This window comes from Pongo pygmaeus, chromosome 3 (assembly GCF_028885625.2).
Source record: "Pongo pygmaeus isolate AG05252 chromosome 3, NHGRI_mPonPyg2-v2.0_pri, whole genome shotgun sequence".
Classification (NCBI taxonomy): domain Eukaryota; kingdom Metazoa; phylum Chordata; class Mammalia; order Primates; family Hominidae; genus Pongo; species Pongo pygmaeus.
Genome location: NC_072376.2, coordinates 114345983 through 114371910, shown reverse-complemented (window position 1 = coordinate 114371910; position 25928 = coordinate 114345983). Strand labels below are relative to the sequence as shown.

The following is a 25928-nucleotide window of genomic DNA, read 5'->3' as shown; positions in this document are numbered from 1 at the left end:
ACAGCAGTAATAATGATGATAATGATGATGATACCTATAATAAAGGCTATCAAAATGCAGTAAATGCCTAATATATGCTAATGCATGTTCTGATGCTTTATATGCATTAATTTACTTTAACTTCATAACAATCCTGTGCTCTTTGTATCCCCTTTGGTACTTGTGGAAAATGAACCACTGATAAAATAAATACATATTTGTACTAGTAAGAATTATAATAGCAGCAGTAGCCAACAGTATTATTGACAAGAATAATTAAATTGATAAAACCACTGATTGTAAATAAACAATAATGGGACATTCTTATTTATTTTGTTTGGCCAATAAAATATAACAGTGAATTCCCGAAAGATGTTCCAATAACGTATAAATATATATCTTGCCAAAGATGACTACTTAAGGGCAACATTGACATGTTCTTCACACTTTATAAAAGCTTATTTCTTCATGGTTACATCTGTTTTTTCTTTTAACTAGACTGATGGTGTATAAATGCCTGATGAAGAAGGTCCTATCTGCAGTATTTATGGTACTCTTTGCTTTTGCATAGCCCACATGTGTTTAGATATCTGTATGTTTCCTAATGCTCCTGTAAAAAAATTAATCACAAATTTAGTGGGTTTAAAGCAACACAAGCTGTTATCCTACAGTTCTGAAAGTTAGGAATTTGAAATGGGTCTCAACTTGACAATAATCCAGATATTTGCAGGGCTACATTCTTTCTATAGGCCTTAGGATTCAATATATTTACTTGCATTTTTCAGCTTCTGAAGGCTACCCACAGTTCTTGACCAATGGTCCCATTCCTCCACCTTCAAGCCAGTGATATTGGGCCAAGTCCTTCTCATGCTGCCATTTCTCTGGTGCTCACTCTTCTGCCTCCCTTTTCACTCTTAGGATCATTGTGATTATATTGGGCCCAACTGGACAATCCATGATAATCTCCCTATCTCAAAGTCAGCTGATTAGCAATCTTAATTCTATCTGCAACCTTAATTCTTCTCTGCCATATAACATAACATATTCACAGGTCTGGGGCTTAGGACACAGACACTTTTGAGGTACCATTGTTCTGTCTATCACACCATCTGAACACTGCTTTCAGCTATAGTTCCTTCTCTTCCTTTCCTAAAGCCTTTTGAAGTAAAATAGATATATGTGCAGTATACTTACTGCTTCACTTCACACTGTATTTGTAGCATAGCCCTGATTAAGTAGCTTATATGATCATTGTTTAGATTTCTCCATGAGTCAAAGCAAATGACACATTAGAAAAATTTTCTAGGAGTCAATTAGTGGGAGCTTGAAAGTTCCTTTGAGAATGAGAAGCATTAGGGAAATGCAAATTATTATCTTTCCATTTTTAAAGTACTCTTTATTACTGGCATTTTATAATATGTATTTTTAACATTATCCACTATTTTTTATTTTTTATATATATTTATTTCAGTAGTTTTGGGGGTAACAGGTAGTTTTTGGTTACATGGCAAAGTTCTTTAGTGATTTTGGTGCATCCATCACCTAAGCAGTGTACACTGTACCTAGTATGTAGTCTTTTATCCCTCATTCCCCTCCAACCCTTCTGCCCAAGTCCCCAAAGTCCATCATATCATTCTTATGCCTTTGCATCCTCATAGCTTAGCTCCCATTTATAAGTGAGAACAAACAATATTTGTTTTTCCATTCCTGAGTTACTTCACTTAGAATAATGGGCTCCAGCTCCATCGAGTTTGCTGGAAAGGCCATTATTTCATTCTGTTTTATGAGCAAGTAGTATTCCATGGTGTATACATACCACATTTTCTTTACCCACTCATTGATTGATGGGCATTTATGTTGGTTACCTATTTTTGCAATTGCAAATTGTGCTGCTATAAACAGATGTGTCCATGTGTCTTTTTCATATAATGACTTCTTTTCCTTTGGGTAGATACCCAGTAGTGGGATTGCTGGATCAAATGGTAGATCTACTTTTAGTTCTTTAAGGAATCTCCATACTGTTTTCTGTAGTGGTTATACTAATTTACATTCCCACTAGCAGTGTAAAAGTGTTCACTTTTCACATGGACACCAACATCTATTTTTTTTTAACTTTTTAATTATGGCCATTCTTGAAGGAGTAAGGTGGTATCTTATTGTGGTTTTAATTTGCATTTCCCTGATAATTAGTGATGTTGAGCATTTTTCATATGTTTGTTGGCTATTTATATATCTTCTTTTGATAACTGTCTATTCATGTCCTTTGCCCCCTTTTTGATGGGATTGCTTTTTTTTCTTGCTGATTTGAGTTCCTTCTGCATTCTGGATATTAGTCCTTTGTCAGATGCATAGTTTGCAAATATTTTCTCCCACTCTGTGGATTGTTTGTTTACTCTGCTGATTAATCACAACTGTATTACAACTTTGATGATTTTAAATACCCTAATGGTGATCATTAAAGAGACATAATTTTTCTAGCTTACATTGTAGATATTTTGCTTTCTGTTACTTTATTCACCTCCAAGGACCTTGAAAGTAGCAAAACTCTATAAATTTTTACTTTTATCAATTGGAAATTGTGCTTCTCTGTTCTATCCCTTGGAAAGAATGTCTCTATGTTGATCTATTAGTAGGTGACAATATCATATTTTATGTTGCATATTTTTCTATTAAAAAACTAGAACCTTATTTATTTAAAAAACGGAAATGTCTACATGGGAGGAAAACCTTTCTGGTATGAGCACAAATATATATTTGCAAGAGAATTAAATGAGTTTATTTCAGATAAACATATAGTGCTTAAGAGGCCAGGCTTTCAAGTCAGGCTGTTTTGGATTTTATTTTTTATTTTTTTAAATTTTATTTCATTTTATTTATTTATTTATTTATTTTTTGAGAGTCTTGCTCTGTCACCCAGGCTGGAGTGCAGTGGCGTGTGATCTCCACTCACTGCAACCTCCACATCGTGGGTTCAAGCGATTCTCCTGCCTCACTCTCCCGAGTAGCTGGGACTACAGGTGTGCGCCACCACAGCCAGCTAATTTTTTTTTATTTTTAGTAGAGGCAGGGTTTCACCGTGTTGGCCAGGCCGGTCTTGAACTCCTGACCTCAGGTGATCCACCCACCTCAGCCTCCCAAAGTGCTGGGATTACAGGCGTGAGCCACCATGCCTGGCCCTGAATTTTAAAAATCCATCTCTATCACTGACTAACTATATGGCCTGAAGCAAATAATGAACCTTGTTGTGCCTAGATTTCCTGCTTGTAACATGTGGATAACACCACCTATGGAATCAGTGTTGTGAGACTTAAGGAAGATAAAGCATGTAGAGCATTTATCATAGTGCCTGACACCTGCTGCTAACAAAACTTTGTTTCAACTTTCTGGAAAGTGAAATCTCCTTTTGGACAACAGTGGAAGGGATCCAATCTCCAGGAGACATAGTGGCAGGGAGTCACAGAGGGAGAAAGTCAGTTTCTTTTAGAATACTTATCCAATCCTGATGACTTCCAGGACAATGTCTCGGTTTGGAGCTCTGGTTCCTCATGAATTCCAACACTATCAAAGAGAGTGAATTTTATGCCCAGAGCCTGTCCTTAGCTATAATTTTTTCAACACCATTTTATTTTCAATCTGTATGTTTGTATGTTTACCTTCTACTTATGGCAGTAGTGATTTTCTTATTTATGGCAGTGATATAAAGTGCTCCTTTAAAATATGTGACATTTTTGCATCAATGTTCATCAAGGATATTGGCCTAAAATTCTCTTTTTTGGTTGTGTCTCTGCCCGGCTTTGGTATGAGGATGATGCTGGCCTCATAAAATGAGTTAGGGAGGATTCCCTCTTTCTCTATTGATTGGGATAGTTTCAGAAGGAATGGTACCAGTTCCTCCTTGTACCTCTGGTAGAATTTGGCTGTGAATCCCTCTGGTCCTGGACTCTTTTTGGTTGGTAAGCTATTGATTATTACCACAATTTCAGATCCTGTTATTGGTCTATTCAGAGATTCAACTTCTTCCTGGTTTAGTCTTGGGAGGGTGTATGTGTCGAGGAATTTATCCATTTCTTCTAGATTTTCTAGTTTATTTGCATAGAGGTGTTTGTAGTATTCTCTGATGGTAGTTTGTATTTCTGTGGGATTGGTGGTGATATACCCTTTATCATTTTTTATTGCATCTATTTGACTCTTCCCTCTTTTTTTCTTTATTAGTCTTGCTAGCAGTCTATCAATTTTGTTGATACTTGAACATTGATGCAAAAATCCTCAATAAAATACTGGCAAATCGAATCCAGCAGCACATCAAAAAGCTTATCCACCATGATCAAGTGGGCTTCATCCCTGGGATGCAAGGCTGGTTCAATATATGCAAATCAATAAATGTAATCCAGCATATAAACAGAACCAAAGACAAAAACCACATGATTATCTCAATAGATGCAGAAAAGGCCTTTGACAAAATTCAACAACTCTTCATGCTAAAAACTCTCACGAAATTAGGTATTGATGGGACATATCTCAAAATAATAAGAGCTATCTATGACAAACCCACAGCCAATATCATACTGAATGGGCAAAAACTGGAAGCATTCCTTTTGAAAACTGGCACAAGACAGGGATACCCTCTCTCACCACTCCTATTCAACATAGTGTTGGAAGTTCTGGCCAGGGCAATTAGGCAGGAGAAGGAAATCAAGGGTATTCAATTAGGAAAAGAGGAAGTCAAATTGTCCCTGTTTGCAGACGACATGATTGTATATCTAGAAAACCCCATTGTCTCAGCCCAAATTCTCCTTAAGCTGATAAGCAACTTCAGCAGTCTCAGGATACAAAACCAATGTACAAAAATCACAAGCATTCTTATACACCAATAACAGACAAACAGAGAGCCAAATCATGAGTGAACTCCCATTCACAATTGCTTCAAAGAGAATAAAATACTTAGGAATCCAACTTACAAGGGACGTGAAGGACCTCTTCAAGGAGAACTACAAACCACTGCTCAAGGAAATAAAAGAGGATACAAACAAATGGAAGAACATTCCATGCTCATGGGTAGGAAGAATCAATATCGTGAAAATGGCCATCCTTCCCAAGGTAATTTACAGATTCAATGCCATCCCCATCAAGCTACCAATGACTTTCTTCACAGAATTGGAAAAAACTACTTTAAAGTTCATATGGAACCAAAAGAGCCCGCATCGCCAAGTCAATCCTAAGCCAAAAGAACAAAGCTGGATGCATCATGCTACCTGACTTCAAACTATACTACAAGGCTACAGTAACCAAAACAGCATGGTACTGGTACCAAAACAGAGATATAGATCAATGGAACAGAACAGAGCCCTCAGAAATAATGCCGCATATCTACAACTATCTGATCTTGGACAAACCTGAGAAAAACAAGCAATGGGGAAAGGATTCCCTATTTAATAAATGGTGCTGGGAAAACAGGCTAGCCACATGTAGAAAGCTGAAACTGGATCCCTTCCTTACACCTTATACAAAAATTAATTCAAGATGGATTAAAGACTTAAACATTAGACCTAAAACCATAAAAACCCTAGAAAAAAACCTAGGCATTACCATTCAGGACATAGGCATGGGCAAGGACTTCATGTGTAAAACAACAAAAGCCATGGCAACAAAAGCCAAAACTGACAAATGGGATGTAATTAAACTAAAGAGCTTCTGCACAGCAAAAGAAACTACCATCAGAGTGAACAGGCAACCTACAAAATGGGAGAAAATTTTCGCAACCTACTCATCTGACAAAGGGCTAATATCCAGAATCTACAATGAACTCAAACAAATTTACAAGAAAAAATCACACAACCCCATCAAAAAGTGGGCGAAGGATATGAACAGACACTTCTCAAAAGAAGACATTTATGCAGCCAAAAGACACATGAAAAAATGCTCACCATCACTGGCCATCAGAGAAATGCAAATCAATACCAAAATGAGATACCATCTCACACCAGTTGGAATGACAATCATTAAAAAGTCAGGAAACAACAGGTGCTGGAGAGGATGTGGAGAAATAGGAACACTTTTACACTGTTGGTGGGACTGTAAACTAGTTCAACCATTGTGCAAGTCAGTGTGGTGATTCCTCAGGGATCTAGAACTAGAAATACCATTTGACCCAGCCATCCCATTACTGGGGATATACCCAAAGGACTATAAATCATGCTGCTATAAAGACACATGCACACATATGTTTATTGCGGCACTATTCACAATAGCAAAGACTTGGAACCAACCCAAATGTCCAACAATGATAGACTGGATTAAGAAAATGTGGCACATATACATCATGGAATACTATGCAGCCATACAAAATGATGAGTTCATGTCTTTTGTAGGGACATAGATGAAATTGGAAATCATCATTCTCAGTAAACTATCGCAAGAACAAAAAACCAAACACCGCATGTTCTCACTCATAGATGGGAATTGAACAATGAGAACACATGGACACAGGAAGGGGAACATCACACTCTGGGGACTGTTGTGGGGTGCGGGGAGCGGGGAGGGATAGCATTAGGAGATATACCTAATGCTAAATGATGAGTTAATGGGTGCAGCACACCAGCATGGCACATGTATACATATGTAACTAACCTGCACATTGTGCACATGTACCCTAAAACTTAAATAATAATAATAATAATAACAATAATAATAATAAATATATGACATTTAAGCTAAAAAAAAAAGTCAGTCTAAGAAAAATTTTTCTTGTACAAGAGGACAGGTAGAATAACCAAAAATTGAGGAAGGTCTTATGAGAATAACTGAAATTTGCAAAGCACTGTCCCAGGGGACTGTACTCATGACTGCCTTCTGAAATGACTGGTGATTTTCTGGAACAGCAGTTATGCATCAGTAGTCACCCCCGCTAGCTAAAGAAAACACTCTTAGCTGTTGCTTCTCCTTGCTAACTAGTTCTCATGGCTGAATTATTCAGACTTTTGTGAACTTAGGGTATTTGAGTCATCTGATATTGGGTTAGGGTAAAAATAAAATGAAATAGAGCTGTTCAACTTGTTCTATTCCTATTTCACTTAAATACAATCCATGATGGGAGTAGCCACCTTTTGTGTATCCCCTGAATTGAGCACAGGAGTACAAGAATAAATGGTTGAAGAATAAATGAATGATGGATAATTATCCCTGCATAAGATTATGGGGCCTTTAGTCTACTCTTTCTCAATGAATTCCTAAATTCCAAATGCTGAGCAAAAGCTATTTTCATCTCTGCAGTGTTTTTGTTCAGATCAGAGATATTAATTGCATTACTATTATGCACCATGTATTATGAACCAAGTATTCTCATGGATAATTAATGTGAGTATCAATATACACAATATTGCCTCTCTTAGGCATCAGAGAGGTTGCATAGCTGGCAAAAGGTGAAGTTCTGTTAGTGACAGAGCCAAGGCTTCATCCTGTACTTATTCAACTTCAAATCCAGTGCAATGTATTTCTATGTTATCAAGAACTACTCAGTCTTTCTGTAGATTAATTAATAATAGTCTCACATGGAGGATGATCTATCCTATTATTCAATAAGCCATCAAGGATTTTAATTTTTTATTTTGTTTTTAAACATTGTATAATAGATTTATATGGAGCGAGAGGAAAACTAAAATATTGAAAAATGACACCTCACCAAATAGCCATGAAAATGTAACATTAAAGCATGTACAAATATTAAATATATTAAAGCTACAAAACTGAACAAGTAAAACTAATAAAAGTAATGTATAAAAACCTAGAAGTACATATATGACAGTTTTTTCCAGTTTTTTGCTTTTATTACATATTTTCAATTATGTTCATGTATTATTTTAGAAAAAGAAAAATAAAACAAAATATATTAATATTCTAGGCACACATAGAGGACATTAAATTTTATTTGCTTTTAGACCCTAATCACACTTTTTCTCTCTTCTTGCCCTAGAAGATATTATAGTTCACTAAATATTCAAAGTTATATTAAAAGGCTGTAGGAATCTTAGCCAAAATATACTACTTGCTATCAGATTAAAAGTTAATTTCATATTGGAAAATACCTTAAGATTATCTTTGTGTAAAAGGCTTCATGAATTTTAAAGATTTTTTTTTCATAATCAAATGAAGCTCTTCCACAAACCAAAGAGTTTGAAAAAGATTGCCAAAACCAGGGTGTTAGTTTAAGATTGGACATAAGAACTCTGAGGCTGTTCAGACATGTGGCATTCAGAAACGGCCACAACTTTATTTGTCCTTTTTCATATACTTAATTAGCTACTCTAATGTCACTCTTGGTACTAACTAGTCAGCTAGCATCTATTAATGTGCTTATGTCTACTGAACTGATGCCAGAGGTTACCCTTTTCTTTAAAGAGCATCCCACCTGAGTACTAAAGCTACTGTCATATTAATGTTGTTTTCTATATGTCCTGTTAAGTTAGTTAACCTCAAAGACATAAAATTCATTCTTGTCTAAATTACTTGCATTTATGTAAGTTAATGTCATTTTAGATAGAAAAATATTTCAACAATAATTTGCTTAGATGACTCTTAACAGCCCATATGTTTGCTTTAAATATGTTTCATTGACAAACATTTCTAACATGAAAAAAATCTGTTTATAGCCACTGCAGTCAAATAGTTCTTAATTTTAGAATATTTTGATGGATGAAATCCCAATATTTAAATGAGATGTCACTTTACATAGTTTACATGATTATTGACATAGTGGCAGATTTATATAGTCTAACATGTGAAATACCTTCAAAATAATTTGATTAGTTGAGATGCACACATGCTATTTAACTGCATAAACACACACATTCAAAATATTCTTATACAATTGACCCTTGAACGATGCAGGGGTTGGGGCAATGACCCCTGAGCAGTTGAAAATCCCCATATAACTGATTCCTCAAAAACTCAACTACTGCCGACTAGAAGCTTTACCAATAACATAAACGATCTATCAACACATACTTTGTATCTTATATGTCTGATATACTATATTCTTACAATAAAGTAAGCTAGAGAAAAGAAAGTGTTATTAAGAAAATCATAAGGAAGATAAAATACATTTACAATACTGTACTGTATTTATCAATACTGTAAGTTTACATCATCTGTTTACAGGATGAATTGCCCACCATTTGAAATGGTGGGCAACTGCAGCTGCAGACCTCAGTCTATGGTATGTATCAAGCAAATCACCTTTTGCTTGTAATGTCATGACTTTTCTCTTCTTCTTGGGAGTACTACCAGCATCACTAGTGGTACTTCCTATGAGTCCCATGGCATTATTCAAGGTTTACAAGATGAAGAGCATACAAGAACCATGAGACATCTCTTTGTACTGTAATACGCAATTTACTAGACAGACAAACTACTCACTCAGAGATGACTGTCATCATACACCATTTTAGCAGATACTCCCAACACTTGATCTCACTGCAGTAGCAACAGGAGGTGGCCATAAAATTATTACAGCAGGACAGTATGTACTACAGTTAATTTCATGCAGTTAAGATTTAATACTGTATCTTTATAGTTGTTTACATTCTTCTTAAATGTGAATAAAAACATGTATGGTCTGTAAGTGTTTGTGTGACTATGTTTTGATAAATTTTAGCTTTTTATAATAGATTTGTATATATTTTAAGGTAGTAAATAATAAAACAGACTAGTATCGACATAATTTTATGCATTCATGACATGCCGAATTTTTCCTTATTTTTTTATATTTCTAGGCTACCCAGTTCATCAGCAAGTTTTTTCAAATTGTTGCAAATATCCAAAAAATTTCCAATATATTTATTGAAAAAAATCCACATATAAGTAGACCCAGGAAGTTCAAATCTATGTTAAGAGTCAACTGTATTTACAATTCTCTATGGGCTTTCCTACTTCTATTTCATTCACACACACTTTACTTTCTCTAATAGATAACCACTTTCTCATTTTCCTCTCATTTTCACTAGCACAACCCTAACTCACCCCAACTAAATAGCTGGAATTAATCTAAAGGAACTAAAGAAATAAGCAAATTGTGTGTGCCCTGCTACTCAGCCTACCAATGCCATTTTCCCTATACTATAGCCCCTTAATTTTCTGTTCCTGTTAATTCCCTCCCTCTCACTCAATGAAAATATGGCCACCAAGACTGGATCATAACTTTATTTACACTATGGTATGCATAACACTAAAGAAAATATAACTAAAAGCAGTACTACCAATTTCTGGCTGAAACAATCATTCTCTCAAGAACTAGTTGCCATTTAATAGAGATGACAAATTTGTTCAAAAGAACTTATTTCTCTATCAATGTTGAGACAACAATGCATCCCATAGTTAAATAAATATTTGCGAAACAATGTCTTAGAGGAAATTGAAGAGACATTGTTGCAGAATCTCTCACACATTTAAATATCCTAATATGCATATTCAAAACATTTCACCACAGAAATTTTTTTCCAAAGAACACACAGTATATGCTACAGAACACGGTTTGGGCAACAGAGTACTAAAGGAATAAAGCCATGGAAGTCTGTGTCCACATATTTCAGGAATTGACTATCAGGTAAGAAAAGCATAAGTCAACTTTCGTAATGTCCCACATGGCAACTCACCTACTCACCCAGCAACAGCCATAATTGTCAATTACAGAGCACCAATTTTATTCCAAGTATACTATTTGTTTTTTCATCTTTTCCAAAAGACAAAAACATGAGGTATAGAGACGTCTTATAATGAAGTTACATAGGGTCCTACAACCACTAAGTGAAGCAGCCATTAGATCATGTCTGAAACAGATCAGAATATGACTCTAAGAGGTCATTACTACATACAAACACAAAATACGTCCTTAGTGAAAGCAGAAATGTAATGTGTGCTAATTGCTAACTTCTTAGCAGACTTGTCCTCATAAAAGATATATAAAAAAGCAGCCCCTGTTTTCTTTCCATAATTATAAATGCTTCCTAATTACCCATATGTTGCTCAGAAATAGAAATTTGCTTAATGGAATATTTCTACTATTCTGTTGACCTTCACAGATCTGGGTGAGACATTGTATATATTTATAACCTGTAGGGAATAAATTACTTCAGGCATCAATTAGGCAATTCTGATTATGTCACTAAAGCTTTATTCATAGAACTCTATCAACTATTACTCTTTTACCTGTATGATAATATTAGAAATGCCTTCATCACAAATCATTAAGACACTGATACAGAAGGGAAGTACTGGGAAGGGTGTGGTCCTTTAAATGATACTGAAAGTGGGAAGGGAAGTACTGGGTAGAGGAGGGTGTGGTCCCTGGCTAGGGCTCTATCCCCGGGCCTATGCCCACGGACCTAAGTAAGGACAGGCATTTTTGTTTTCCTGCCCAAATATTGCATTTTCCAAGACCACCCTGGCTTGCCACGCCCCCATCCTGTGCCTATAAAAGACCCTTAGACCCTAGCAGGCAGGTGGCTGGACTTCAAGAGGAACGCACTGGTGTCTTCAGCCAAGACAAGAAACAGAAGCTATGAAAGAAAAGTATGTTTGACACAATTAGTGTTAAAAAGTGTTCAACAGCAGCAAATATTACAATCAAAATTATTTAACAAATAAGTGATAAAAGAAAAATATTTGTGACGCATAAGACAAAGTTTACATTTTAAATATGTAATGTGGTCTTACAAGTTTTTAAGACAAAAAGCACAAGAGAAATATGAATAAATCATGTGAATATATAACACACAGAAATCAAAATGCCAAAGAAATATATGAAAAACACTCGATTTCAAGAGACAAATGCTAATTAAAATAGTAGCAAAATATCACTATGAAAATGCCTTGTGTGGTGAGCATGAATAGACAGAGGTTCTCTCTAAACTGCTGGAGGAATTGTGAATTTTGCTCACATTTTCATGAGAGTAATCTCATAATACATATTCAACAACATGTCATGAGAGAGAAATAAAATTTCTAATTTATTTCATTGGAATTTTTTTTTCTGAAAGCCGAGAGCATTGCTATCTAACAGAAATTTTAATTCAAATCACAAATGCACGGCACATATGTCGTTTTAATGTTTTTAGCAACCATATTGCAACAAATAAAAAGTAAGTTAATTACAATAATACTAATTTTATTTCATCAAATAAATTCAAAATAGTATCATGTTAACATGCAATTAATATAAACATTCTTGAGAGATTTTACCTTCTATTTTTTGTGCTCAGTCTTTGAAAACTGGTGTGCATTTTACATTTACAGCACATCACGATTTGAACCAGAAATATTTTAAGTCCTCAACAGCCACATGTCTACAGGGTACAGTGTTAGGTAGCAAAGCATACAGTTTTTTGCCCATCAGAATATAGAAAACATGTAAGATTATAGCAATCTGACATGACAGAAACATCTGCACCTTGGGAGGCCGAGGCGGGTGGATCATCTAAGGTCAGGAGTTCAAGACCAGCCTGGCCAAAATGGTGAAACCCCGTCTCTACTAAAAATACAAAAGTTAGCCAGGTGTGTTGGCAGGCACCTGTAATCCCAGCTATCTGAGAGGCTGAAGCAGGAGAATCGCTTGAACCCAGAAAGTGGAGTTTGCAGTGAGCTGAGATCGTACCATTGCACTCCAGGCTGGGTGACAAAAGTGAGAAACCATCTCAAAAAAATTTAAAAATTTAAAAACAAATCTTGTCTGAAACAACTAACGTGTAACAAGAATTGCCTAAATTTATATTACCAACCTGTTTGTGTTTTTATCTAGCAATAGTCAGTCTCTTGGATTCAGACAGGAAAAATAGAGCCAGAAAGACTTATTCAGGAGTAGAGCTTTATCAAGTAGTTGTGACAGTAACTACTAAGCAAATGCAAAAACAGGATTTTAACGAGAATGAATGGATTCCAATATGGATAAAAGGAAGGGATGATATATAGAAAGTAAAGCTAAGGAATAATTTAACACTGTACCAAGGTTTTCACAGAAAGAAGTGTCAACTATTTATTTTCCATTAAGATCAATACCAAAAAAACAAAAAAGGAAAAAAAGAAAGAGGAGAGGAATGGGAAGAAGAGAAGGAGGAGCTCCAGAAACATAGAAGAAGGAATGAAAAAAACGAAACAGAAATTCTTTTTCTTTTCTTTTTTTTTTAATTATACTTTAAGTTCTAGGGTACATGTGTACAATGTGCAGGTTTGTTACATATGTATACATGTGCCATGTTGGTGTGCTGCATCAATTAACTCATCATTTACATTAGGTATATCTCCTAATGCTATCCCTCCCCCCTCCCCCCATCCAACGACAGGCCCTGGTATGTGATGTTCTGCAACCCGCGTCCAAGTGTTCTCATTGCTCAGTTCCCACCTGTGAGTGAGAACATGCAGTGTTTAGTTTTCTGTCCTTGTGATAGTTTGCTCAGAATGATTGTTTCCAGCTTCATCCATGTCCCTACAAAGGACATGAACTCATCCTTTTCATGGCTGCATAGCATTCCACGGTGTATACATGCAACATTTTCTTTATTTTATTTTATTTACTTATTTATTTATTTTTGAGATGGAGTCTCACTCTGTCACCCAGGTTGGAGTGCAGTGACGTGATCTCGGCTCACTGCAAGCTCCGCCTCCCAGGTTCACACCATTCTCCTGCCTCAGCCTCCCAAGTAGCTGGGACTACAGGCACCCACCAGCACGCCCGGCTAATTTTTTGTGTTTTTAGTAGAGATGGGGTTTCACCGTGTTAGCCAGGATGGCCTAGATCTCCTGACCTCGTGATCCGCCCACCTTGGCCTCCCAAAGTGCTGGGATTACAGGCATGAGCCACCATGTCTGGCCACCAAATTTTCTTAATCCGGTCTGTCACTGATGGACATTTGGGTTGGTTCCAAGTCTTTGCCATTGTGAATAGTGCCACAATAAACATACGTGTGCATGTGTCTTTATAGCAGCATGATTTATAATCCTTTGGGTATATACCCAGAGCCAGCATTGCCAAGACAATCCTAAGCCAAAAGAACAAAATTGGAGGCATCATGCTACCCGACTTCAAACTATACTACAAGGCTACAGTAACCAAAACAGCATGGTACTGGTACCAAAACAGAGATATAGACCAATGGAACAGAACAGAGCCCTCAGAAATAATACCACACATCTACAACCATCTGATCTTTGACAAACCTGAGAAAAACAAGCAATGGGGAAAGGATTCCCTATTTAATAAATGGTCCTGGGAAAACTGGCTAGCCATATGTAGAAAGCTGAAACTGGATCCCTTCCTTACACCTTATACAAAAATTAATTCAAGATGGATTAAAGACTTAAATCTTAGACCTAAAACCATAAAAACCCTAGAAGAAAACTTAGGCAATACCATTCAGGACATAGGCATGGGCAAGGACTTCATGACTAAAACACCAAAAGCAATGGCAACAAAAGCCAAAATTGACAAATGGGATCTAATTAAACTAAAGAGCTTCTGCACAGCAACAGAAACTACCATCAGAGTGAACAGGCAACATACAGAATGGGAGAAAATTTTTACAATCTACCCACCTGACAAAGGGCTAATATCCAGAATCTACGAAGAGCTCAAACAAATTTACAAGAAAAAATCAAACAACCCCATCAAAAAGTGGGCAAAGGATATGAACAGACACTTCTCAAAAGAATACATTTATGCAGCCAACAGACACATGAAAAAATGCTCATCATCATTGGCCATCAGAGAAATACAAATCAAAACCACAATGAGATACCATCTCACACCTGTTAGAATGGCAATCATTAAAAAGTCAGGAAACAACAGGTGCTGGAGAGGATGTGGAGAAATAGGAACACTTCTACACTGTTGGTGGGACTGTAAACTAGTTCAACCATTGTGGAAGATAGTATGGTGATTCCTCAAGGATCTAGAACTAGAAATACCATTTGACGAGACAGAAATTCTTAAACACATAAGAAAATCTACACATTAAAATGTATTATTACTAATGGAATTCATGGAGCTGTTCTCTATAAGTTTTCATAGCAGAAAACCCCCCTTTGGTGTGATGCCATCAGCTTTTGAGAACAATTAAATTGCTGCCGTGACACTGATCTTAAAGCAACAATGAAAGTAAAATCCTTTCCTTGATGCCACATCTTCAGCCATATTTCTAAAGGGTCTATCCATGGCCTCCATCACCTTATCTTCTTCCACTCATTCCCATTCAGCTCTCATCCTCTTTACTAAAGCTACTTACTTCTCTCTCTGAGGTCATCTGCAAGTTTCATGATGCCAAATCCATTGGCTAAATTTCAGGCTTCAATTTGCCTGACCTATCAAAAGAATTTGGGCCAGTTCACCATTCTTACCTTCCTGAAACATTCTGTTTTTGAATTCTTGTCACTATATCTTCGTTTTCCTTCTTTTTAGCCTCTCCTCAGTCATATTGAGCAACTCCTCCTTCTCTACCAACACTGAAATGTTTGCTTTCCACAGGTCTCTATCCTGAGTCACCTTATCTATGTTATCCTATTCATTGTTGTAGTTTTAAATACAATGTTTTTCTTAATTTTATATCTCCAGTCTGAACTGCCTTTCTGACATCCAGATCCTAAAATCGAACTGCTTACTTGACATCTTAATGTGACTATTTCTCATGCTCCTCAAATGTAACAGATCTGAAATTGAAATGACATTCTCTCATGCCCTCCCGGTGTCCTCTTGTTCCTTCACTCCTTTCCGATGGAGTAAATGACACATTCTTGATTCTCCTAGGTTTACAGACCACAACCCTAGGTGTCATTCTTCACATTTCTGTCCCCTTCAGACTCCAAATCTACTATATCACAAAAGGTATGTAAGTAATAGTTCTTAATAAATCTGTCCACTTCTCCCTGTATTTTTACTCATTGCAAACCCCTAATTGTTCACCAACTTCCATCGCTGCCCTTTTCCAATTAATTGTATCAATAGCAGCTCATGTGATCTTCTAACACAAAATCTAATCATGCCATCCCTCATTAAAAACTCTTCAAGAGCTCCTCATTGTACTTGGGGAATTTTTTACACAAATTTATGCAATTAGGTTTTGGTTTACTTTTCAGATTCTTCTCCTCACTCATTATAATAACATTGTGAGTGTAACCTTGTCACATCTTGAAAAAATTTTGTCTTTCTGTGTCTCATTTCTTCACTGACGTCATTGGACTTAATTGATCACATCTGAACTTTATTAATTTGTTCCTGTCTCTGAAGTTTAGCAAGAACACACTGAATTCCTGTTTTCTAAGGTGAACATTAATAACACACTATGTATAACTTAATGGAGATACTATACTTTCTACTCCATTGCAGGAAAATAGGTTGGTAAAAGACTAATCTCTAAAACACAGTATTGTATTGCTTCATACTGATATTAATCCACTGATTGTACATAAAGTTTTCATAATGGTCTGTTAATGGTGCCATATTTCTTCATATACCAGGGGAGTTGAAGATAATCCCTAGTTTTATATCTCATCTTACTCTTTTACTTCCTCTTTTACTAAGTAAATATGTTTTGTGACATTTACTAAGATAAATGCCCCAACCATTCTCTCACTAATGTATGCCTCAATTTAAATGTATTTTAAAAACTTGCCAGAAGCAGTATGCTATAAAATTTTCAGATAAGTAAAAATATCCTGTTAACAAAACATGGGAAAACATTGTTGTTATAAATTCATAGCTACATAATTCAAAGCTCTGAACCTTTTAACAGTGCTTAATTCTTATAATACTAACCTTTGAGTGAATTATTTTCTCACCAGCTCTAAGGATTTAGGTTTGAAAACCTAAAAATAAATGCATGGACTTTCTTCAAATTTCACTAATAAAGGCAGGACACTCGAAATATGCTCATCTGCAGGACCACCAGACTTACTCATACTCTATTCCTAGTGCATGGAAGGAACAGATTTCATTCTCAGATTGTTTAATTTTCAATGGAAGATACGTAGAAGACATCATTTTAACAATAACAACTTTTGAAAAGAGAAGCTGATAGCTGGCAGTTTTTGATAAATAAAGGTATGCTAGCCCAAACTTTTTCTTTCCTCCCAAAAAGAGAAATTCACTCAAAGTAGTTCATGTAAGGAGAAATTTATGTAAGGATACTATAAGCAATTTCATGGGCAAATAAGATCAGAAAAACAAGTGCAGCTGCTCCGTCACTAGAAATCAGAAATCGAGACTACTCCCTTTGTCTTTCGGTCTCCTCAGTTCTTTCATCACAGTTTCTTTCTATTTATGCATCTTAAACATGAGGCAACTAACTGTCATCTTATACTGTATACTGGATCTTCCACTGACAATAATCTCATCTTTCATCAATCTTCTACTGACAAGAATCTTTATTCTTTCATTTAATAAGACAAAAGGACTTTGTGGCTTATACAGATTATATATGTGGCTTATACTTACACAGATTCAACAAATCTGTATAAGCCTGACAACATACAGCACTGGCCATTAAGCAACCAGTTGGCTGGCTTGCATCATGTGCCTATTCTTGGCCCAGGTGACTGTTTCTGGGAATCTGAATAATTGTCCTCATTCTACTTGATTTGCATGGCTATGGATCTGTAGGACGTGATACAGGAAAGGTCTCTGACCTACAAATAAGTACTTAAAGTAGTGAAAGTTCTATGCTTTTACTGAGAAATTATGAGAGAATTAAAGAAATTAGCCCATTAATTGAAATCAGAGTAGATTTTGCCTCAATTTTATGTCACTCACTTTTTTACAATAGTGACCTAATAATTTACTAACTGTACTAAAAACACACTCCTTTCCCAATATTTTAAACTGTACCAATACATTAAATCTAAATAAAATGTGATCAATAGAAAATGTGTAACCTTAGAGATTCTTCAGACAGTAACAATAAATATTCTATAATTGCCATTTCAATGATTTTATAGAATCATGCCCCTTTGTGTTTCTCCACTCCCCATCCTAGAAAAAAAAAAAAAACATGGTGACTTAAAAGTTTCACTTTTAACAGTTTAGAAAAGCTTCCATAGATAAAAGAACACAGTGAATTATTAAATATTTTCATATGACTATACTGAACAATATGACTTCTTGTCCAGAGTAGACACTACCCTTCTGACACCCTTACTTATCAACTAGTATGATTCCCATTTCATATGAATTCAAAGTAGAAACACAATAAACGGAAGCTATTACAAGAAGGCTAAAATTTCAAGTGGTCTTGACACCGTATTATTCCTCTGAAAATTAGACATGATCCTATAACAAAAAAGGAATGAGAATATTGTTCCTGACCAAACGAGGCTTTATTCTCAGCATGTATCAGATGAAAAAAAAAATGAGGCATATAGTAAATGGAATTCCAAGTCAGAGACTGTTCTTATACTTTTCAGTGTGTCACTATAATGTAGAACACATATGAAAACAAAGCAATGGGAATTAATCATATGGGAAAATGGCAGAGACACTTAGAAGAAACAAAGATATGACACATAGTATGATGAAACATAACAACATATTTTAATGAACCAGATATAAAGGAAATCTTGTAAAAGATCACAAAGCATTGATTAATTACTCTTCATGATTAAAGAGGGAAGTCATCTTTCTGGATTATTTCAGTGCAGAACACTTAGAAACAACAAAGAGATTTCAATTCAGGGGTAAATGTCTAAAAGGCTCATTGTTTTTCTCTGACTAAAAACTAATTACTGGAGGGGTATAATTCCATATGATATCTAATATTTTCACCACTGGGACTATTTCAATGTCTGCACTAAAACTTAGATACCACTCTTTATATTTAAAACAGGAAAGGAAAGGATCACAAGGCCAAATAATAACTTACTTTTTAAATAATAACTTATGAAATGTTTGCCTTTTCTATTCTTATTTCATAGCTATCTCCAAAATTACTGCAAGATACTCTATATTCTATGAAGAAAGCAGTAAATTAGTAAGTGTAACTTAGGTGATTAAGCAACAACCATTTAAATTCTTAAAACATGTGATTTATTTTTGTCAGGAATGATGTTCCTCATTTTATATTGGAATTTTGTTTTAACCCAGTAGTAAATATTTTGGTAAAATGGATTCTCATCTTCTTATAAGTTGAAGTACTCTACAGTTTTTCTGTTTGATGCTTATTTTTTTCAAATATATTTATATATTATGTAAACTGAGTCACAACTGGTACTCTGAGATATGAGAAAACAGAGCATGCTCTCATTTTGTCCTATTAAATTCCTTCTTTATTCTTTCCTGCAACTGCTCTAGTTTAATTCCCTTTTAATCAAACTATCCTTAGTTCTTCTCATTATGAATTTCTTTTTTTTCTCCTTTCAGAACTATTAACCACAATATATTCCCAAGGATATAACAGTATCTTTATACAAGAGGCCATACCTCCTAATTTTTTTGATATGAGAGCTTGATTGCTTCACCCATTAAGTTGTCCCTCAAGTCAGTATGAGGCAATCAGTATGAGGCAGTTTTTCAATAAGAACTCCCACTCTTATATAAGCTAATATGACACTACTGATCAATGACCTAAGAATTAATATAACAACTAGCATGTATAAAGCAGTTACTATTTGTTATAAGACCCTGAAAAGGACTTCACCTGCATTTACCCATTTAATCCCCTAAACAACTTTCATATACAGGATTTCTTCTCTCGGATTTTGCTTTTTAATAAACAAAATAAAAAACTGAGACAGTGACAGATTTCATTATTTATTCAAGGTCACAGATGAGACAGGCAATGAAGCTGGGACTAGATCTGAGGCAGTATGAGTCAAAAGACCATCATAAGTAGGGTATAACCACCTACAATACATCCTCAGATAGATATTGCAGAAAAGGTTCCTCTACTGTCCCAGGTGTAACTTTGAATATGCTGATATTTAACCTTGAAATCTTCAGCAATTGCATTTTTCAGAATTATTCCTCATTATGGTGAAGATATCCTGAAAACACTCCTTGTCTTTAAAATCCTAGCAAAAGTGACCTTATCAGAACATTTCCAGATTGGTCTGAAGAAAGCAAGTTTTTCCAGCCACCAGCATGGAACCAGGTTATTTCCTTAGTGGAACAAATGTAGGACGGTGGCTATGTTGGAAGATTGCAGTCAAAGCAAAAAGCTTCAAATCTTTACGAACTTCAAGCTAGAGGGCAGAGACCTAGACAAACCATGTTCCTTACAAGTTACGTATAAGCATCCAGCGTAAGGTGAAACAGTCTAAATGCTAATTCCACCCTTTCATGCTTTCTGTTCTTAAGCAAATCATTTATTAAAGTTTCATCAGATGCATCAAATAATATCAATAAAAATTTTTAAAAAACTATGGTGTGGAGAAAAATCTGTGATTTAATAAATAATCACTCCCTAATTAAAACAGAAGTTAAAATTAAATTTTTAAAATCATTAGTTTTGGAATAAAACAGGAAGAATCTCTCTTTTGGACACTGATAGCAATATATAGTTAAATACAAACCAGAAAATACATCCTAACTGTAACTTTCACCCATCGTGCATCATTTTTACCTTGTTTTAGATCTGGATATTCTATTTTTCTTGCTTCCATTAAAGAACAAGTTGGACACTCAACAGTTAATAAATCTCTGATGGTAGTATACACTAATGTTGTCTAGCAGTACATTCTATCTCCTGCTAGAAATATACCTTCCTAGGCATGAAACTGTGTTTACCATTCTACATTCTTATTACTACTACATGACTCTTGAGGGGGAATAAAAGTTTGTTGTTAAGTTAATGAATGGGTGACCTTCAAATAATTACTAGTTATGAAACCATGAGCAACTCACACTCTGGATCTCAGTGCTCTCTTCTCTAAATGAGGCAGTTGGACCAATTGACCCCCAATGTGCCATATTAAGATCGTTGTTGGAGAGAGAGGGAGCTCTCCATTAAAAAAAAAACAAAAAAACCACACAAACCACTGGATTTATAAAAGCTAGAAGATTACTCATATCAAGAATATGGGCATGGGATAATGTCAAAAGACAATTCGTTGTTAGAAAAGTTTCATTACGTTGGCCAGAAAAGGAAGTAACTGAAGCAAGTGATAAATACTGCATGGAGAAGGACCCAAGGAGTTCGGGGTGGGGGGAATGCATGCGAGGAACAAGAATAATTGGAATGCTATAAATATTGATTCACATTACTCTTGCATTATTCACAATAGCAAGTGCCTCAAAGTATTGCTTAGTATCAAGTGAAATAAAAGGCATTTTCTGCCTAAACTGCTTAATCTAGAAGTTTGAAACAAACTGTACCCCATTCTCTAACAAAATTGTTAAACTGGAATTACAAAAGAGGTAACCTGCTCAAAGTTTGAAAGACATAGTTGGTTTATTTGGAGATGCTAGCAAAGGCTGCTCTGCTGCAGACCATCAGAGCCACAGTTTTCAAGAATGTCAATATGCAATAGTTAAAATATTAATAATACTAACTTATGGGCTCTAAGTCCTTTCTTGTCACTTTTCATTGACACAAATATACTTCTTATTTAACTGAAAGCAATCCCTAAAGCTTATTTATGTAAAAATGCACTAGCCAACAGAAATAGCTACAACCAAAATTACATTACCTAAAAAATTCTAGAAAGGTATGAGAAATTTATTTCTATTCAGCAAATTAAGAAAAATTCACTCAGAATATACTTTCTTGTTGCACTTCTCACCACGAACACTCCAGTAATATTAATACCTAAGTGAAGTTTTTTTAATTTAAAAAGCATTTTTATATCACTGTGTAATTTGCAAATGCATTTGAAATGCTTCAAAAAGAACTAAATAAAACTGCCTTAACGTCCATTTGAAAATATAAATCTACTTCTGCATTCAACCAAGTTGACCGTTTTCCTTTGACCAAGTTAGTAAAGCCAGTGGAGTAGGGAGGTGGTGTTGGTAGAGTTTCTCTGCAAAGCCACCTGCCAAGAAGCAGGGCACTTACAGTCCGCGCTACCAATTCACCAGGATGGGATTTGTCAGGCCGGGCAGGTAAATGCGTGACGCTACAAATGAGCGGTTTTGCTGTGCTTACCGACTGTTGAAAATAATTACGTATAATTTTAAACGCGCATTGCTTTAAAACAGGTTGCAAAGTGATTTTAGAAACTACAGGACCCTGACCCGGGTGCTGGGGAAAGTTCCAGCTCCTCAGAAGTTGCAGACACTGAGGGTAGCCCGCTGGCCAGAACTCCCAGCGCGCTCCCTCCTCGTGGCGTCCAGATGCCCCTCAGAGAAGTCAGGGACAGAAGAACCCTCTGGGCTGCCTGGCGGCAGGATAAAAAGGAGAAGCCCTGTCTCAGGGACGCCCTGGCCTCAGTGCCCGAGTGCAGTTGTCTAACGATGGCCCGTGGTCTCCGCAGAGCCCCGTAGCCCGGCCCCGCGTCAAGTCCCTCCGAATGCGCGACTACCCACCTGGGGGCGCTGGGCCGCAGGGGGCCGGGGCCGGGCTCCCAAGCCCCTTGCCTGGCGCTGCTGGCAGCATTGTGGCGGTTGAAGCCGAGGGCCCTGCGCACTGCTGCCCGCCGAGCGCTACCTGGACTCTCCGGCCAGAGACTCCCCGCGATTTTCTCTTCCCTTGGCCCTCGGCTCTCCCCAGCCCGCTTGCCACCCGCGGCGGCTGCGGCCAGGTCTCAGGAAACGCAGCCCCGGGGCTCATGCCCGCAAGGCCAGGGCTCCGCTCTGCTGTGCGCCCAGAGGAAGTGAAACTGCTCAGGGGCCTGCTCTTGCATCCCTTCTCAAAAGGCCGCTTTGGTTTCTTATAACACTTCTGCGCTTGTTTCCTTCCTCACCTTTTCACCCTAGGATATATTTAGACCCCTGTTACTGTAGCTCTCCTTGTCCCTTTCTAGGTCTTCCATACTGCCATACTGCCCCCACTTCCAGGCAGACGTAGGGAAACCAGAAGTGAACATTTGCTGGAAAGAAAGAATAATTAGATAGATAGATGAGTAGATACATAGATGATAGATACATACATATAGAAATGAAGATACAGATAAAATACTGTAATTTTTAAAATATTTCATTTTACACAGACTTTCTAGGCTAGGTTCATAAATTGAAGTGATATAAAATTCCATATAAAATGTATTTCTTACTCCTGCTCCAACTCAGAAATAGACCCAGTAAAAAATTATTTATGGCTCTAACTAGCCTCTCCAAACAAGAGTTTGTTTGCTAGTTTTAAAGATGGAGATATATCAAAGGAGTTGTTCCAGAACCTTAAAGTGAATGTCTCTCTCTCAAGCATGTCTAAATTAGTCATTTGCCTTTTGAAGTTGAATATATTTTTTGAATATCAATTTGGTAATAATACATAGTTTAAATGTTCCTCTCCTCTTCCTATAAAAGGAAGGCTTTCTTTGAAACTTTCTCTCGGATGAAGTGCTTTTTAGGAATAGTATAAATATCAAGTATCAAAAAAAGGTTAATTTTTTCACATAAATGAACTTATTAGAACTTTATAAGATAATGTAGAAAACTTGGAGAAGTATGTGAAATGTCCAAAAAACTTGAAAACAATTATAGGTTGTATTGTATTTATCTGGTTTCCAGTAGTTTCTTTAACATCATTATTAATTTTATGTTGATTTTCTGAACTTTATATAATGGAACAAAAGATTTCATCTAACTTATGAAATATTATATTGAAAAAAATGGTTGTCTTCTATATATGCCTGTTAACAGAGAGACTTCAGCGTAATAGGCAAAAACAGAAATTTAGATTACAGGGTTTTGGTGTTGTTCAGTGTTCAGAAACTCAATTCTTAGGAAAGTATGTCTTAAACCCATTGGAGAAAAGGATATTCTAACTGATGCATCTGCTGGTATATGTATTCCTGACAAGAGCTACTTTAGCGAACATGAACACTCCAGATGATGCTCCCTAATTAAGTATCCAGATCTTCAAAGGCACCCATTTATGCACACAAAAACTTGTTAATAAAGACAGTGTTCAGATAGGAACTTGTATCCGTCACATATACAGGACAGCCTTCTTGTATGAAGAGCCCTGGATTGGAAGTCAGAAGGTTGCAGCTGCCATCCTGACTCTGCTCCACAATATCTGGGTGTTTGGAGCAATTCTTAATATTTCTGAGCCTGGCGTATCTCATCTAATTTATTCATTATTAATGAATAAGTTAAAATTACTGTATTTGAGTTTCTGCTAGATATAAAATGTTATAACACTGTCTCCTAATAAAACTATAGAAAATAAGATTTATAATATGAAAATTAAGTATATTTTCAGAAGCTCATTTCCACTAGTTATGTCAAAGGATGCTAGTAAATAGAAAAAAGAAAGTAAAAACTGCTGAAAATTGTGGGCTGTTTTTTTTAAAAAAAAAAAAGATTTTTTCTTTTTTTTTAAAAAAATAAGATTATGTGTTAGAAAATCTTTAAAATCTCCCATTAAAATTATTCTAGCTTCGCTTTTCTTTTGTTTTGAATAAGAAAATAGCCATTGACTACCCCATTGACTGACTTATTTATTCTTTTGTTTTACTGTTTGCAGTCAACAACTACTCTTTTTTTTAAGTATTCTATATGCTATGTTCTGTGTAAGAGTTTCACAATATTCATGTCATTTGGTTCTCAAAACAAGGAACCTTTAACCACATTTTACAAATGAAGAATCTGGGCGTTGAAAACTGTAAGTGGCAGAGCTGGAATTCAATCCTAGATCTGATTTCATAGCCTGCCCTCTTAATTATAACTGCCCCCCTCCCCACTGCTTCCTTTTAAGGTCACATAAGGCCCTTGCTAAAGATTACATGAACATAATAGGATAGGTTATACATGTATGTGTTGAAAACTTTTTTTGTTTCCCTATCCACTTTTCCACAGAACTATAAGCCCATACAATTAAATACTAATATCCTTAAAAATAGGTATGAACTGTACTTATAATTTATTACAATTTTGGTGCTATTTGGTTGAGGATATATAGATGTTCACACACGTGCACACACACACACACACACGATAACTTAAGTCTACATGTTTTCATACTTTGCTGATGCATTTATAAAAATATATTTTAAAAGATTTTTTACTCATTTTGGTCTTGTTTCTGTGTCAAGTACGTCTGTAATCACAGTTGACTTTATTTTTCCCCTGCTTTCTCCCTTAAGGAGATGATACCATCTGGAATGTTGGGTTATCTCTTGGTTCATACTTGTTCTCAGGAAAGAGGCACTTAGCAATTCTCACACTGAGAGGCTTTTTCAGGCAGAATACCACCAGCAGTGTGTAATCGCAGGTTTCTGATTTTACCTCTGTTACAGAATGACAAAAAAATGCTAGTCACGGTAGGTTTCTCATTTCTCAATATATCAAACTCTTGGATCCATTGACTTCTTCCCTTGCATTATTTTTTTAGCAGCATATTGACAGCCTCAATATTATTACCCCACTCTGTGAAGATTATAAGAGCCTCACACTGGCCCTGTGTTCCAATAAATGGACAGCTAAAGCTGTTTGGTGTTGCCCTGCAGTTGCCATGGCTGATTTCTTGTGTCCTTTGCAGACTAGATGCTGTTGTGCATGCTAATGGCTTTATTTCTGCCTTTAGATTCTGGATATGTTTAAAGAACAAAACTGGTTCTTTTCTAAAGCAATAATCTATTGTAAAAGTGAAATAGTTGCTTCTTCATGGCTATTTGTTAACTGAGGAATATTCCTCTTGACAGTCATGTCTGGATTTTTAGACATTGAATTATATTATTCCCCCAGGGTGTTAACTACACTTCTTATTTACTCCCTCAAAACTAAACCAAATACCAGGGATGTCCGAAGGAATTTTTAGCAATAATTTTTTTTTGTCATTACTGGGAGGCTTTATTTTCTTTTGCTTCCTCACATTTAATTG

At 36.0% G+C, this 25928-nt stretch overlaps 1 protein-coding gene across 1 annotated transcript in view; it reads right to left on the bottom strand.

Moving 5' to 3' along the window:
• The window catches only part of BANK1 (B cell scaffold protein with ankyrin repeats 1), a 315422-nt gene extending 292661 nt beyond the window's left edge, over positions 1-22761 (bottom strand). The window contains exon 1 of the mRNA XM_054485718.2: positions 22469-22761. Coding sequence (XP_054341693.1) covers positions 22469-22712 — 244 coding nt within the window. The 5' untranslated portion in view covers positions 22713-22761. The remainder of the gene's footprint in view (positions 1-22468) is intronic.
• Positions 22762-25928: the final 3167 nt, after the last annotated feature.